The 17,898-nt window shown below is 40.3% G+C and overlaps 1 protein-coding gene across 1 annotated transcript in view; it reads right to left on the bottom strand.

Annotated features, from left to right (window-relative positions):
- The window catches only part of SUCLG1 (succinate-CoA ligase GDP/ADP-forming subunit alpha), a 34,262-nt gene extending 25,745 nt beyond the window's left edge, over positions 1-8,517 (bottom strand). The window contains exons 1-2 of the mRNA XM_037806967.1: positions 8,342-8,517; positions 1,066-1,169 (exon numbers count right to left, since the gene is read on the bottom strand). Coding sequence (XP_037662895.1) covers positions 1,066-1,169; positions 8,342-8,438 — 201 coding nt within the window. The 5' untranslated portion in view covers positions 8,439-8,517. The remainder of the gene's footprint in view (positions 1-1,065; positions 1,170-8,341) is intronic.
- Between the last annotated feature and the right edge of the window lie 9,381 nt (positions 8,518-17,898).

Genomic DNA, 17,898 nt, shown 5'->3' with positions numbered 1-17,898 from the left:
TACAGAAAAATCATTAACTGTTTTTATTTTGCCATATCTCTTTTAATAATGAAGGACACTTGGGGTTAAGATAGATAGTTATCTTTGATAGGCAGGAGTTTCTCAACTTAAAAAAAATCTGTGCATCTACTATGGTGGAAGTATAACTTTGTACACACGTTTTAAAGGGCAGTTTAGCAGTATCTGTTAGAATTTCAAATACACACAACATTTGACACCCAATTCTACTTTTAGGAATTTATTTAACAGACATATATATTATGATGTGGGATACATATTATAAACTGTATAATATATTACATATATTAATCTGTAGAATACAAATTATATAAATATAAACTTGTTTGTATGTGTTTTTCAGGAAAAATATCTGGAAGGCTACGTGAAAACTCATTAACGGAGGGAACACCAAGGGCAAAGAATGGTAGCAAGGAGTCTCCTATTTTGAATCTTAGTGTGGAGTCAAATCACAGATACATTTAAACTTATGCAAATTCCATGGTGTAGGCAGGGGACAGGTGAGAGAGACAAATAATATAAATGAATATTAATTGGGCCTGTCAGTCCCACTGAAGACCATTTGCCCCAGAGAGAGGGAGAAAGACGGGAAGTCAGAATGCTGCTTCCTCGACCTGCCTCAGTTCCCACGAGCCTCTGTGGGTCTGAGCGTTTCCCCGTACTGAATGTGGGTTCTGTTTAACAATGGGTGCTTTTCTCACCAGGCCTAAATACAAATCATCCATGCTACCAAGCACTTAATCGAAGGAACAGTGATCAGTTCCAATACTGGAGGAAAATCAGCTGTATTGTTCTTACTGAAAGAAGTAAGATCTCCAACATACTATAGTCCCAGGGATTTTAAAGGTAAGTTTAACTAAACACAATTTTCATTTTAGAAGCTGAATATAGCACCTAACCTCCTAAGATACAAGCTCACTAATATACTATATAATTATCTGCACCAATCAGATAGCATTACTTTTATGATATTAAAAAAATAGAAAAGAGTTAATTTTTTAATTATCACTTAGTCTACACCTTTAAAAAATTTTTAGATATACATACCTGCTTACCAGTGAAACCCTGGCAAATAACCTTCGTATTTTTATCAATATAGAGATGTTTCCGGGAAGATGTATAGGAACAATGCCGAATTCCATTCTGTTGAACTGAGAAATAAAGAAATAAAGCACGTTATATGCACAGTAAGTTGAACTTGCTGACAAAAGTAAAGAAAAAAATCCTCTAATGCAAGAGCTATCCTGTGATCATAGCAATTTTCAATGTCACTTTTTTAAGTGAAACATATTGACCACAGGAATAGATTACAAAAAAAAGAGGCACTCTTCTATTCCCCAGGATCCTCTCTTCACCAAGAAGTACAATCTTCAATTCTTATAGCTTTCTCTGAACTGAGAAAGAAAAGCTGAAGTTGATCATTTTCATTCCTCAGAAAGAAAACTCAGGCTCAAAATAAACTGCTCAAATTTAATCCATGTACTGCAATCTTAGTATCACCCCTACTAATGTTTACTAAACAGCCATATGCTGTTCCCATTGGGCTCATCCTTTTTAAGCCTGGCACCTGTATACTACAGGATGGAGAAGAGGCAAACTTTGTCAAGAGCACTAGTAAGAGCTAATCACCACTCATTCCCCAATAACAGCCTAATTATATTAAGTCTTAGACTAAAACTTGTCTGAAACAAAATCCAAAATCATTTAATTTGATCTCCTGGTTCAAGGTTCAAGAACTCACAAATAAGAGGAATAGGGAAAATAAAATAAATAGGAAAATAAGACGAGAGGGAGAAATATTTAAAAGAATCTAAGTTACTTTTTCAGCAACCTACCAAAATGGGTTTCCTCATGAAAACTGAGAAATCTAAGTAGTTACGACAGTCAGCTCTCTGTTTTTTAAAAATCAGTCGGAAGAAGAGCAAAGATTATTTAGAATTGTGGGAATCTCTGACTGCCTTCTAACCCCCACTAAAGCCACCCACCTGCCATCTTTGTGACCCACTCTGGCCCTTTCAAAACAGCAGGCCTTCCACCCCACCCACCACTGAGGCAGCCCATGAAGGCGAGTTCCAGAACAGAACATCTCATCAAGTAAAGTTATTAAATCAACGTTGAATGTAACCATTTGTAACATCACAGAATCAAGGAAATAACTTTCTTTTTGCTATTTGCATTCATACGGAAAAAATTCAAAATATGTTTCAATTCTAAGTAAAACTCACCAGATTTTCAATCACTGAAGTCATTGTCCTCATTCTTTCCCAACTTGTATAATCTAAGGCCCAGGATCTCACAGGCTGGAGGCTCCCTGTGAAAATCGCCTTCCCCTCCCCCCACCCTCTGCACTTACTCACCTTCCCTCCCACAATCCTTACACCTCTCTCTTTAAAATAGGCTATAAAGAGTACAAACGACTAGCTCCTGTAAACATGAAATCAGGTCACAATGGTTCTTTGTATTTCCTTTCTCTACTTGGTTTCTTCTCCTCCCAATTATCAATCAAAATGTCTTAAGCAAGGAAATAAAGCCTACACTGTTTCTGCTGAGGATTCCAGAGTGGTTCACAGTACAAATCTTCAATTGTCTGTCCACTATATAAAGAGGCGCAGTCAAAACCACCCATCTTTTTGGTTTTAAATACAAACCTGAACTCTATGGCAAAGAAACCAACTAAGCAGAGTAACCTATTCCCTATAGTTAAATTTAGAACATAAGGTGTACATTAGTGGCCAAACTGTCTTGCAAATTTCCCTCACCTTTCAATTAGAGAGTCAGTGTACTCATCTTCTTGAGAATTTCACGTCAATCTTATTAATTCAATATAGAGAAAACATTGTACAATGAGCAATCTCTATATCTTCACATGACATTCATGACTTGTAAATAAGGTTTTGCAGAGAATGAGTTTAGGAAGAAAAGAACCTGCAAACACTTTCATGTGATATAGAATGAACACCATCACACCCTATGTGGAAAGGTGCACAAATTGTGTTACTCTCTTTATTATGGCATTTCTAAGTAAAATTATTTAAGGTCAAATACATTTCAAGATTATTTCAGATGCCATCAAAATACATTTAGAACTTCTAAATGTAAAATGCTAGAATATAAGAACTAAGTCTTGTACATTTTGGTATCTCCCATGGTATTTGGCACAATGCCTTATACTAGAATAGGTGCACAGGAGATGTTAATTTGATTGAATTTCAGGAAACAATATAAGGTCTACACAAGAAACACCTATCAGGCTAAATATCATAAATTCCATCTCTTTTTGTTGTCCATTGGAAGATGTCAATCTCAAGCACCCAATTATCAGGAAAAAGAAAAAAAAACTACATATCTCTGCACATGCAAAGATCATAGGTTTCCCTAAATTCATATATATGCTGCATAAAAGCCCAGACCTAACTGTTACTGTTGGTCCCTAAAGCTGCATAACAATCTAGTACAAATCCCATGCTGACCTTTTTTAAAAAAAAAAATAATTAATTAAAAACTGGAAGCAGTAATACAAATTGACTATTTCACTGCATGAAAAAAGAAAACGTTTAGCACAAAACACATCCTAAGCAGAGCTGCAGGCATTGTCAGACCAGGAGAGTGTTTTTATAGTGTATAACAGACAAAGAATTAACCTGAGCCAACTTGAAGAGCCAAAAAGATACCAAAAGCCTAACAGAAAAATGGGTAAGAGCCATAAACAAGAAACACAACTGATCACAGGCAAATGGTAAAGCAACATGAGATGTGCAACTTTAATAACAAGAAAATGACCATTTTAAATTAAATATTAAGACAGCTGGAAGGCCTGAGGTTGGCCACAAGAAAAGAAATGCCCCATGGTGAGAGCTGTGGCTGCCACACCCTGGGCCACCTCCAGGGGACACAGTGGAGTCGCCTTCTCTTTTGGTTCTTAGATTTCAGTCAGCTTAACCTTAGGACTGTGTTCCTGGAGCTGTTCCTGCCGCTCACCAGCCATGTGATCTGGGGTGGATCTTTTGCCCTCTCTGAGCTTCAGTCTCCCCATTGGTAAACAGGCTAACAGCTGCCTCAGAGGAGGCTGTGACACTGCTATTACCATCCCTGATAAGTGGTGATGCCTGTAAAACGGGTAGCGCAGTGCCTGCTACATACCCAAACAGGGTTCCCAGTCCTACGTGAGCACACAGATAAATTGTTTCCTAAATAAGTAGAACATACAGGTTGTCTTTTAAAATCAAGTAAGTCCAACCAGAAATGTTTTAAGCATGCCTTCATGCACAGCTTGTATTTCTGTATACACATACTAATGCAGGTCTACATGATAGTGTGTAGTACGCAAACATATACTTGCACATTTTTAACACATACTTGCAAATTTTTAAAAGTGTAGCCTCACTGTAAAAATGAGACTTAAAAAAGTCTCTACCTCATAAGCTGATGTGCGAAATCAATGAATTATAACAGACACAGCAATAGGACCGTGCCTCAGGTACCATCAGCTACTTTATGACCACTGGTTTTACCGATACAGAAGGAGCAGACCAGACTGCTTTGAGATGTGCCCTGTGCCAGGCTATGTGCCAGGTGCAAGATGGACTTAGGCCCTACCCAAAGGAAGCTTCCTGCCCTGTAAGGGAGCTAAACATTAAACAAATGCAAAGTCACTACAAAATTAAAAAGCGTAATCGGACTATGAAGGAAAGGGACAGAGTAATCAGAGATGTGCTTTCAACAGGGCCGACAGATTTGTACCATTCAGCGACATACTGAATCCCGTACAGAGAAGCCACATCATTTTGAAGATGGCTGGTGGGATTAATGGTGCAATCTGTGACAAAGAACAGCTGCCCAAAGGGCACTCAGCATGGCCATGAGTGACAGACCAGTCCATGTTCCCAATAACCCGGGACTGTTCATGGAAATGCTCTTTCTCCAACTCACCTCTCAAACTGTCTCCCTGTTACTCACTTATTCACACACGTACTTGCCCATTTAACCAATGTAAACTTATTAATTATAAGTAGTATACATACACAATACACATAATATTTTGATCCCCACCTATGAGAATCTTACAATATGGCAAAGTAGTTTAGCAGCCACTTAATTCCAACCAATCCACTTTTCAAAGACAGAATTATATATTTATTTAAAATTGACTTACAAATGAGCTTAGTTGGCCATAAGAACCATATTTCTTCATTTAAAACACCATTGATTTTAAGACGTGCTATTACATTAAGAAAAAAAAGCTACCAATTTATTGTAGTTTGTAAGATACATCCCAATTTTAGAAATGTTAAAATGTCTCTAAAAAAAAAGTGAGTCTAAGGCAACAAAATGCCTCTCCTTAGGTGAAATGACATTATTCCCCACTTACTAGAGAGATTTTTGAACATCCCCAATTATGTTTCCCAAAAAGGACAAGTTTGAGTTCAGAAATTCACTTTCTCATGGTTGCTTCGGTACATTTAGATCAAGGCCATTTTATATTCCTAGATGCAACAGTAACAAATACTAGCATCAGAAGCATTACTGTTGAGAGCCCCCTTTCCCAAACTACACTTATGTTTCCCTGATTCTAAACATAGGCCTTCAAATAACACATAGAAAAGGCAGTAGGCACCTTTGAGCAGGGTAGTCACCTTCTCGCAAACCACTGAGATTGCCCAAAAAAAAACACAGTCTCAAAAAGGAGGCTCCAAGAATCACACCATGTATTGGTGGAAACGACACTGCAAGACCAAAAGGCTTGGTTCTAGTACCCCTTCTGGTATTAGCTAGGAAACCATCTTTCTTGATTTACTTCCTCATTTGCCAAACAAAGATGTGGGATGAGCTGGATTTTAAGGTTCACTTTCGGGCATTAAAATACCGTATAATTCTGAGATTCAAAAATGTTGGCTCTTATTTATTCTAAAAGACCCAACTTACAGGAGCTCCTGGCTTACGCTTAAACAACCTCGTACTGTTTTATACTTTTTTAAAAACTTCACTATTTCAACTGCAAAGGTGCTTATTAAATTTTTAAACTTTCTCATGGAAGAAATTGTTCTCAGTTATCAGTTTATTTTCTCTCCCAGTGCACTGTTCAATGGCCTTCTTCCTCTTTTGCCATAAGCTACAAAACTGTTTCTCTGATTCAGGAATTTCTCAACATTCAGAGTTGACTCCCAGTGGGGCTCTGGAAGGCATCCACAAGTTTTCATGTTTTGTTTTTTTAACTCATATTAATACTGTAAGACTTATGGCCTTCAGCACATAATGTACAAGCAATTGAAATTTAAAAGAAGAGGGGATACATTCCCTAGCATCTCTAGTTCTAAGTAATCCTAAGAAATGTGTGACCATCTAATAAAAAGTTTGTAAGGTGATGTTGTCATGGCTGCTGTTTTCCAAGTGGGTGTGGAAATGGGCTTAGAAATGTGGCATGGGAAAGAAAAGAATTGGGAGATTCAGAGGATTTTATACATTAAACACTTCTAATAAGACACCTTGGCTTAAATCTCAGACCTCTCAGATCCTTAATACCAGGTTAACCACATGACCTGGATAACTGAAGACCACTCTCACAACAGAAAGCTAAACTAGATGAACTCTTAAGTCCCCCTTGTCCTGGGGGCCCAGGAAGAAAGAACTTCTAGTTCTGTAGATCGTTAATATTGCTAAGGGTAGGATTAAGGAACCTGATGTTTTCGACATTCTTCCTTTCTTCTGTGGACACTGCTCCTATTAAAACAACAGACCTACCCAAAGCTGGAATCTTTCAGAACTTAAGACTAGCAAGACCCCAGGAAAGACAAAGGTGGGTAACTCCTTCCTGGGTTTTACCACATTGGCTATGCTGCACATCTGCCTTTCTACATCTTAACCCACTACCTAGTCAAAGTAAACCAGATCAAACAGCTATCAGGGTGCTTACTAGGTAACTAACCTCTTTTTTGCTCCTGCCTAAGACATCCTCAACTGCCCTTTAAATTATACAATAAGAATCTCCTGAATACCTTCCCAAATAAATCCAACTCTTTCCCATTCACCAAAATTATCTAGCTAGACCTTTGTCCTCAAGTGCTTTGGTAATTAAGTGTAGCTATTGAGTGCATACTCAACATTATGCACTGTAAAAATGTAATCTTCTCAAGGAAGGAAATAAATCTCACCCAATATTCAGTACAAGCAGTGGAATTAGGAGCAAAATGGAAGAAAAGGAGAAGAAAACAAGCATTTGTTGAGTATCTACTACCTACCAGGTAGGTGCTTTATGTAAATTGCTTCACTTATTCTGCACAATGAACCCAGATCACTCTATACTTCATTTCTAAATGCACATTCACTTTTTAACATTTCTTAACTCAGGATGCATCTGACAACCTAACAACAATTTCCCATTGCTAGTGGTAGACAAAATAATGGTGCACCTTTCAAGGGAGTGCCTCAGATTCGTTAAAATAAGGCATTATTTTTTCCATTCCACAGGATTTGAAAGAGAAGTTAAATGGGTTAAGACAAGTGCCCAGGGTAATTACACAGACTGTAAGGGATTAGCCAGACCCCAAATCCTGAGGGGGCTGATTCCAAAGTCTCTCCCTACTACAACCTACCTACAAAGACCTTTGAACAAGGCAAGAATCGTCCATAGTCAGCGCTGCTCAAAGACTAACAAGTTTGCAGGAACTGGAGGAGTTTACACCGCCCGGTGGAAAAACTACAAATGAGCTGTTTAAGATCCCAACTAACCCTAAGCTTCTAGGAGTCTTCCGAGCTACGCTGAGTCTGGGTAAAGAACCAATCTTTCCACTGACCGTTAAGGATCAGTCCACAGAAAAGACGTGAAGTCTTGGACCCTTCTGTTCAAGGGTCAGCTTCACCCCCAAATCCCCTACTGAATCTGTCTTCCCCTGCCTCTAGACACAGACACTCATGAGCCTTTCAGCTGAAATGATCCTGGACCACTTCACTCATCATTCCCAAACCGGGCCATTGTGGACGGTGCTCCCACCCGCAACTCCTCACCCCGGCGGTGCCAACCCCCAGGTCTGCAGGGCTCCACAACGCTAGCCCTAGCCCCGGCTCAGCTACCGACACCCCTTCCTCCGGTCCCCCATCCTCCAGAAGCCTAAGCTTCGGGCCTCAGCCATGCTGCCGCACCACACATCCAGTAAACCTCCCTCCACCCCAGGAAGCCCCCGACCCGGGGACGGAGCCCCCGCAGCTCCCCGGCCCCCGTGCAGGTCCCGGACCGGAAGGCCCAGCCACGGCCTGGGCCAGGACTTTGCGCCTGGCGGGCAACAGGAAGCCGAGGAGGCCAAAAGGAGAGAGTCCCGGGCGGACTCACGGAGGAAGGAGCGCGCTAGCAGACGGGCGGCCGTGAGACCACTACTGCCCGAGGCCATGGTCCCGGCGCCAACGACCCCGGCAAGGGCTGCGGTCATCCGCCAATGACACTCCCAGGCCCCCGGGAACCTGGCAGGGGCCGAGCCGGCAGGAGCAGGAGGTGGCTGCAGCAGACGCCTGAACGAATTTCCACTCACGGTGGCCTCTTCCCCGAGCGCTGTGGATATCAGATGGAGAAGAAAACGGCGCAGGACGACAAATGTGGACAATAACTTGTTTCTTCTAGGAAATAGGGGCGTAATTCTGCATTAATTATATCGGCAGATAAGGGAAACCCCACGCGGGACTTGGCGCGTGGCATTGTGGGAAATGTAGTTTGACGGCCGCAGCCTGGTTATAGCTTGCGGAAGAGAAAGTTAGGGGGAAAGAGGTTAGTCAACGGAGTGTTTGAGGGGGATGCAGACAGGAGTGAAGAAACTGAAGTGATGTGCGAAAGGCAGTGCCAGAACTCTCCGTGTCCCTAGCCCACTTTTCTTACAGCTACACTTTCCTAGTCTGGCGTATGGAGAGGATAATACTCCTCGCTCCCGACCCTTTCGCGGAGCCGCGAGGACCTGGGAGGATTCTGGATGGCAGCAGTGTATCTGATAAGTACTAGTGTCCATTGAGGGTAAGGACGTGCCTAGAAAGAGCAAAAGCTACCTTATTGACAGTTTCTTGGAATATAGCTCTTTTGGTTAAACAGTCATGCGGTCTTTGACTAGCACTAAGTGTATGAGGGCCTCTTATCCCTGGGGATCCTGGAGGACTGAAGTTCGAGACCAAATGCGATTTTGCTGCCTGATTGGACATACTGATCACTCCCACTGTAAGAACTTTGAAAGAAACCTCAGAGTCGAGTCAAAGGGTAAACAAGAAATAGGGTAATCTTAAAAAAAAAAAAAAGGGGGGGTAATCTGCCTCTCAGCTTCCAAGTTTGCTCCTGAGGTGTCCCTGTCATTATCTTTAATAAAATTAGAAACGAAATTTACTTAACTAATCGTTAGAATTTGCACCGAGCTGTGTGATGTATGAGTGGGATTGCCCAAGGAGATTAACCAATATTTCCTCTCTGACCCAGATGTTGTCAACCCAAGTTTGGATTTGACTGCACACAAACCCCTCCATGATCTAAAGAATCATGTCTTGTGATAATTGAATCCCTCAGAATTACATAAATTCAGTGGTTTCCAAATATATCCGGTATGAACACTCATTTTAAATAGCAAAATTTTTCCTGAGCCTTCAAATGATGGTAGTTGAATTTTTAATTTCATTTCATTGGTAAGATGCATGATGAACAAAAATTGATTTCAATATGATTTTAGTCAATTTGTATTTCCATGAGGACAGGGATTTTTGTTTGTTTTGTACACTGATATATCCCTAGCATCTAGAACAATTCCTAGCACAAAGAGAAAACTCATTATTGAATTGAATTGATATATAGGGGGAAATAGTAGTATATACATTATTTATGGAATCTGTAGACAATGTTGAATGGACCTAAGGCTCTTTCAATCCTTTGCAGTAACTACACCCCAACCACAATTCTATAGCTGAGGTGGGGTAATTGCCCTAGGCAGTCTACTATACCATTTATCTGTATTTACAGATTGATTTTTGGAGTTGGATCGATCTGGATTCAAATTCCAACTCTGCCACTCCTAAGCGACCTGTGGATCCCAGGTTTTCTCACTGACATGGAAATGAAACTCCCTATCTCACAGGAGTGTCCTGAGCATTTAACACATTAGCCTTTGTTATGGGTTGAATTGTGTCCCACAAAAAGATATGTTAAAGTCCCAATCCCTGGTACCTCAGAACCTGCTGTGCCCTTATATTGGAATGAGATCTTTGAAGATGTGGTTAGTTAAGATGAGTCCCACACTAATCCATTATCCAAAAAGATGAAATCTGGACACAAACAGACATAGGGGAGAATGCTATGTGAAAACTGAGGCAGATTGAAGTGCCACAAGCCAAGGATTGCTGGGAAACCACCAGCAACTAGAAGAAGCAAGGCAGGATTTTCCCTTACAGGTTTCAGAAGGAACATGTCCCCTTGGACACATTGATTTGGACTTCTACCGTCCAGTGGGACAATAAATTTCTATTGTTTTTAGCCACCTTGTTTGTGATACTTTGTCAGGGCAGCCCTAGGACAATATGTAAAGCTCTTGGCACCTTGTTAGCAGTCAATAAATGGCAGTTACCATTTGTCACCTGAGAAGTAAACTAAGTGGCAAGGCAACAAAGGCATTTATTTGGGGTCTTAGAATTGCAATTCAAGGAGTACAGATTCAGGTAGCAATGCAAATCCTGTTCTGTCTTGGCATTTCGAGGCAAGGGTGTTTTTTTTCCCCTCCAGCAGTTTTATTGAGATATATTCACATATCCTGCAATCCAGCCAAAGCGTAGAATCAACGGTTCCCAGTATCATAGTTGTCGTGCAGAATGCACTACAATCCATTTTAGAACATTTTCATTACTCAAAGAATAAAAACCAACACATCCCATACCCCTTATCTCCCCCATCATTCACCCTTAGCATTGATGTGGTACATTTGTTACTACTGATGAAAGAATGTTAAAACATTACTCTTAACTATAGTCCATAGTTTGCATTAGATGCATTTTTTCCCATATACCAATCTATGATTAACTCCTTTACTAACGACATACATTTGTTCTAGCTCATGAAAGAACTTTTTAAACATAATGTTATTGAGATATATTCACATACCATTCAGTCCATCCTAAGTATACAATCAGTAGTTCACAGTATCATCACATATTTGTGTATTCATTGCCATGATCATTTTTAGAACATTTGCATTACTCCAGAAAAAGAAATAAAAAGAAAAAAGAAGACCCCAAACATCCCATATCCCTTATTGACCACCAGTATTGCACTCTACCCAATTTTAAGACTTTCAGTAGAGGTAGGTTAACTAAGACAATGTTGTTTTGTCAGAGATACAGATATAGATCAGTGGAACAGAACAAAACATCCAGAAGTAGATCCATGCAAATGTGGGCAACAGACTTTTTTTTTTTTTTTTTTTTTTGGCTATATAGATAGGTATGCAATCATTATCAAAGATCAAGGCTTCTGGATTACAGTTCAATAAAATTTCAGGTATTTCCTTCTGGCTACTCTAAAACACTAGACATTAAAAAGAAATATCTATATAATGAGTCAGTAGTCACAGTCATGTGTTAAATCCTAATTTCTCAGTTACACCTCCTCCCTCTCATTTGATCTGAAAGAACATTTTTATATTTGTACTATTAATCACAGTCATTGTCCACCACAGGTTCACTGTGTTATACAGTCCCATGTTTTATCCTTTAGCTTTTCTTCTAGTGACATACTTGACTTGAAACCTCCCCTTTCAACCACAATCTCCACATAAGTCAGTGCTGTTAATTACACTCACCATATTGTAACTGAGAAGTTAGGATTCAACAATGAATATGATTACTGAATCATTATATAGATATTTCTTTTTACTTTCTATTATATTAGAATAGCCAGAGGGAAATACCTGAAATTTCTGAACTGTAATCCAGCTGCCTTGATCTTTGATGATTGTTTAACTATATAGCCCTTATCTTGTGATTGCAAAAGCCTTGTGACTGACCCCCACTTGTACTCCCTTAACCTGTTTTTCAACTTCAGAGTTTTTCTTATCACTAATGTTTATTAATTGAGGGCCTTGAGTCAGCCCAGCATTAACCCTCCCCAATTCCAAAACTATCTTGCTAGACAGAGCTGGATTTAACCAAAATTGACATGCCTGACATACGCAGTAGCTTAAACTTTAACTTATATAAGTGACCTGTAACTCATTATAATACTAAAAATCATGCCCATCAACATTTTAAGGCTGCCATTTTCTTACATATGTTCTGTGACTAAGCATGTAATCAGTCTGCACATGCTCAATAATTAGATCATCTCTAACTTCATCATATTGAGCCATTGTGCTCATTAACCTGACTATCTTTTTGATACTATGAAACCATCAGAGTTACTGCCATTCGGGGAGACAGATTTTTAGACTGATAGGCCATCTGATCTTCTGCTTTGCACTTAGCAATAAATTATTTCTCTCTTTGAAACCCTGGTGTCTCAGGAGTTGGTCATTTTGAGTGCATTGGGCAGAGAACCCACTACTTTTGATTGGTATCTATTTTGTGCCAACATCACCTCATCCATTTCCAAACATTTAAATTCAACCTAATTAAAAATTCTGGACACATTAAGTATCTGCTCCCCATTCTCTACCTACATTCTGTTTCCTGGTAACCTATATTCTAGATTTTAACTCCTTGAGTTTACTTATTATAATTAGCTCATATTAGTTAGATCATACAATATTTGTCCATTTGCACCTGACTTATTTCACTCAACATAATGTCCCCAAGGTTTATCTGTGTTGTTGCATACTTCAGGACTTCATTCCTTCTTACTGCTGAATAAAATATACCACATTTTCTTTATCCATCAGTTGATGGTTGAGATGTTTCCATCTTTTGGCAATTGTGAACAGTGCTGCTATAAACATCAGTGTGGATGTTGTCGGAAATAAAGTGGTACCTGTAAGGGAATAAACGCTCTCTCGGTTCTGGAGGAGAAAAGAATTTATTTACGATCTTGCAAGATGGGGCGTCCAGCCAAACACGCGGAAGGCTGGCGCGCCAGAGGAAGAGAATGGCGATGTTTAAATCTCCTACTCCTAATTCGCAAGTCCCTCCCCTGTTTCCCCATTGACTGGGTACTACAGAGGTTACAGCCTATCCGAGAACACTAACTAATTCATCTTTTGAGATTTTAATTTGTACAGCCAATCCCAGAGAGCCAACTAGCTCATTATTGAGATTTTGAACTGATTAGCCAATGCCCCCCCCCCAAATTTTTATTTTTTTGCTGTGAGTTCCCGCCTCTGATACTACCTCATGTCTCTTTACATCAGGCAGATTCTCTCTTCTCTTTGTCTGGGGCTTGTTTAAACTGGTTTTGCCTCCATTTCCCTTATTCCATGCTGTCTCTATGTGAAAACGAAACTTATTCCTTTCTTACAATGTGTCTAGTCATGTTCCTGCTTTCAGTTCTTCTTAATATATACCTAGTAATGGGATCCCAGGCAAGGATTTTTAAAGAAAAAGATTATTTGTTTGTGGTCAGTGGATATTTGGGGTACTCCAGTTGTCCATCAGGTTAGATATTTAACTAAGTTCTTTACTTTATCGTGTCCAGGTGTCCTTAGGGTTTGAGAAACTGTTGCTTGAGGTTTGCATACTTTGGCAGTTTGTGATATTTAACTATTTGCTTAAGTGATATCTTCAGAATGACTTCCACACTCCATTTCAAATCTCTTAGCCATAGTAACTCTATTTTGTTTTGTTTCTTTTTACACATTAAGAACTTTTTATTTGGCAGGATGATGTTTTGAAGTTTTTACTGATGTGAGTAACTAGATGTAGAATAAAATGTTTCCAAGTCTCAAAACTTTCTCTGAAGCACCAAAGCTGCCGGTAACAGGCCATAATTACTTCCTCATTCTAAGGAGAACAGCCTCGAAGCCGCCTCCCTCCAGAGTTTGTTAAGAGGTGGCCCAACTTGTCTTTACATCATTCCCCAGCCAGCTCAAGTAAGGGAAAGACTGGAATTCACTGAAAGAAGGAATTCTGATGCATGAGTTCTTAGCTTAATGTTCCCCTTTCCCCCACCCCTCAGGCAAGTTGGTGGGGGAGGGCTCCTTGAGAAAATCCCAGGTTAAGTTCCTACAGAATTGCAGAAATTCCTGAGCCCACATCAGTGCCCTAGGGAAGACCTTGGTCAAAGAGGGCTTGGGAAAACTTCAGTTTAAAAGGCAGAGAGTAATGCCTGCTTCCTGCCTGGAACATTCCAAAGGCAGGAGGTTGGCAGAACCAGCCTTTTATGACAGCCAGGGCAGTATTTGGTGTGGGCAGAGGTGCTTGACTCCCATGGGTGAAAGGGACAGGAGGAGAGACAGCTGAGCTTCCCTCTAAGAAGCCCCTGGGTGGCAGGAATTCTAGCATAAAAGACTGGTCAGGTAGATCCTCCCAGGGACAGAAGGGGTAGGAGGAGTTAGAAGAGTCAGCCAATGAACAGGGAACACATCATGATACTATGCAAATAAGCTTCCCAAGCCCAGGAGAGGAGGGAAAGAGGTGCTTCTGGGAAAATCTACAAAGTGCCCATTCCAGGGAGTATGGACTACTGGGAGAGAAACACAAATAGCTCCATCTAAGAGACTGTAGCCAAACCTCACCCCCTCACCCTGCAGGAGCTAGGAATGAGGGAGTGAAGGGGCTAAGGAGTGAAAGAAGGAGAGAACTTGATCCCTCCCACCTGCAGATCAGGCCACAGGAGGGAGGAGGCAAGGAGTTTTAAACTAGGTATAAAATCAAAGTTTTAAATCGGACTAGATGGTACTTTTAATTATTAGTCTCTTAAAATAATTTATTTATTTCCATGGATCAAAATACAAAAGGCGCAAAAGCTATATAGTGAAAAATCTTCCTTCTATTGTCTCCCAGCTACCCAGTTCTCCCCAGGGAAAAACAATGTTATCTAATTCCTTATGGATCCTTTTGGAGCTTCTTTGTGCGTATCTGTAATTGAGAAGTTAGAATTTAAGGACTGTTTATGATTACTGAATCATTATATAGATATTCCTTTTTACTTTCAGGTATATTAGAGTAGACAGAGGGAAATATCTGAAACCTGAACTATAATCCAGCTGCCTTGATCTCTGATAATGATTGTATGGCCTTTATCTTGTGCTCTTGCAATTGTAAAAATCTTGTGACTAACCTTCCCTTCTAGCCATTTATCCAGTTTTTCAACTTTAAAGTCTTATGATCAAAAATGTAGCTTATGAGGGGTGACAATGGGATTGGGAAAGCCATAAGGACCACACTCCACTTTGTCTAGTTTATGGATGGATGAGTAGAAAAATAGGGGAAGGAAACAAACAGACAAAGGTACCCAGTGTTCTTTTTTACTTCAATTGCTCTTTTTCACTCTAATTATTATTCTTGTTATTTTTGTGTGTGTGCTAATGAAGGTGTCAGGGATTGATTTAGGTGATGAATGTACAACTATGTAATGGTACTGTAAACAATCGAAAGTACGATTTGTTTTGTATGACTGCGTGGTATGTGAATATATCTCAATAAAATGAAGATAAAAAAATAAATAAATAAATAAAGTCAGCCCCTGATGTTTATTAATGAAGGGTGTTGGGTCAACCCAGGACTAACTCACCCCAAGTCCAAAGTTTACCTTGATAACCGAAGCTGGATCTCACCAAAATGGGCCCACCTGATATGTACAGTAGCTTAGACTTTAACCTAAAGTCACCTATACCTCATTAGAATACTAAAAATCAAATCCATCATCATATTAAGGCTGCCATTTTCTTACATATGTTCTGTGACTAAGCATGTAATCAATCTGCACATGCTCAATAATTGGATCACTTCTAATTACATCATCTGGGGCCATTGTACTCATTATCCTAAAACCTGACCATCTTTTGATGCTATGAAACTATCAGAATTATTACAGTTTGGGGAGACAGATTTTGGACCCAGAGATCATGTGTTTTTCTACTTTGCACCTAGCTATAAACTCTTTCTCCCTTTGAAACCCCAGTGTCTTGGGAATTGGTCATTTGAGCACAAAAGAATCCACTGCCTTTGTCCAGTAACATATCTAAGCATATACTTATACCCATTCCCCCCACCTGCTATGTTGGCACAAATGTGGGAAGAAGAAGGAACAGTTAGGGCTTAGGGACAGCCACAGGGCAGCATCCTTTTCTGCTTAAGTTAGCCCAAAGTGGTCTCTGCTATTTGTAACCAAGCATCTTAACAGGTCTGAGCTAAGTAGTAAGATTCAATCTGTTAGAACAAAGTCTCTCACCCGCATTATTTTTAAGGAAATAAATCAGTTATAGTCATTGGTGTGTATAATTCAGTCAAACCAGAAAGAAGAGACTGGCCAAGAGTTTGATAGGTTTTCTGCCTGATAAAGGAATTCAGGCTGCTTATATATAAAAAGAGTTAAGACACCATTATTTTTCTATATCTCATCTTGATTTTAATGATCCCCCATTCTGACAGGATTTCAGATTCATCTCCTTTCCCAGAGTTTTGTCTAAATTCCTGGGGTAATACTGGAATGAGATGTGCAAGGTGGAAGAAATATTTGGTCCTCTGCCCTTGCAGGCATCTCCTGATGTGTACATCCCTCCATCTGGTCCCTGGGTGTTGGCCAGGCTGCTGCAGGATCATCCCTTACTCCTACTTATGCCTCCTTGGTCTGGTTCTATCAACTATCCCTGGGCTCTTTTAAGGCACAAGAGAACCATTCTGCCTCTCTGCTGCTTTCTGGAGCATGGACCCAAGCTTGGGTGGCATGGGGTGAGGGGTGGCCGGAACAGGGCCCAGTGCCCTTTTAGCCCTGGATCTGTCCACATCTGGGCTCTCCTGGCTTTTCCCCTTCTTCCCTAACCTGAGGACCTTTTTCTGGTCTTGGAGACATTAACTCACATTTTTGTCCTAAATCTAAGTTATTTCAGTTCTTCTCCAGGCTATGAGATACATATTCCTTCCCTGGGGCAATGGATCCAGAATGTCAAACCAAAATTTTTGGAGAGGAGGAGTGTGATATTCATGAGGAGAAGAACAAAAAATAGAAGGAAATGTTGAAAAGAAAAGCATCAGTTAATATTACAAATTATCTTCCTGCTACTATCTGGATGTGCCAAAACTTGGTGTTTATTCACCCAGCCAATGACACTCTGCCACATGGAAATGGAAAAGAAAGAAGCTTCTCTAGATTCAGTTGTGTCAGCTTCTTTCTAGGGGGTGAGGGTGGGGACTGCTTTCTAAAGAGAAAAACAGCTGCTTCATCCTCAGTGAGACATGCGCACTTAAAGTCAAACTTGTAGCCAAGAGAAGCTAGGGCGCCAGCTTAACCCTCAGCCCCACTGCATCTCTAATCCCTTCAGAAACCAAACATAGAGAATGGGGAGCTTATATCCTTAGCCTTACTTATGCAAGATGGCACAAAAATCAGAAATATTTAACCCTACACAAAGCTTCAGCTTTTGGAGACCTGGGAGGAGAGATGAGTATCAGAAAGGCAGGGGCTCATTTTTATCTGACGTGCAGCTTCAAAGAGAGAATCACACAGCACAACGCTGAGAAAGAATTAGCTGATACCTCTGGCTGATTTGAGCAAAGAGGCAGGCTCTCTCCTCGCCCCTTTCAAGGACTGGCACTGCTAGCTCAGCTGCCTTTCCTAAAGAACGAGGACAAGAACGTTTTTGAAATGTACTTACAGACCTCTCCTCAAAGCCTATTAAAGGTCATTGAATGATTGATCCACTCAGAAGTTCTGAAGAGGTGGTTTCATCTGCAGTGGGTCCTTGTAGGGATGTCAAGAGTTTTGACCTCTCCTCTAGAAGAAAGGGT

The sequence above is a fragment of the Choloepus didactylus genome, chromosome 17 (assembly GCF_015220235.1).
Source record: "Choloepus didactylus isolate mChoDid1 chromosome 17, mChoDid1.pri, whole genome shotgun sequence".
Taxonomy (NCBI): domain Eukaryota; kingdom Metazoa; phylum Chordata; class Mammalia; order Pilosa; family Megalonychidae; genus Choloepus; species Choloepus didactylus.
The sequence above is the reverse complement of the archived record's forward strand: the minus strand, read 5'-3'. Positions and strand labels throughout refer to the sequence as shown.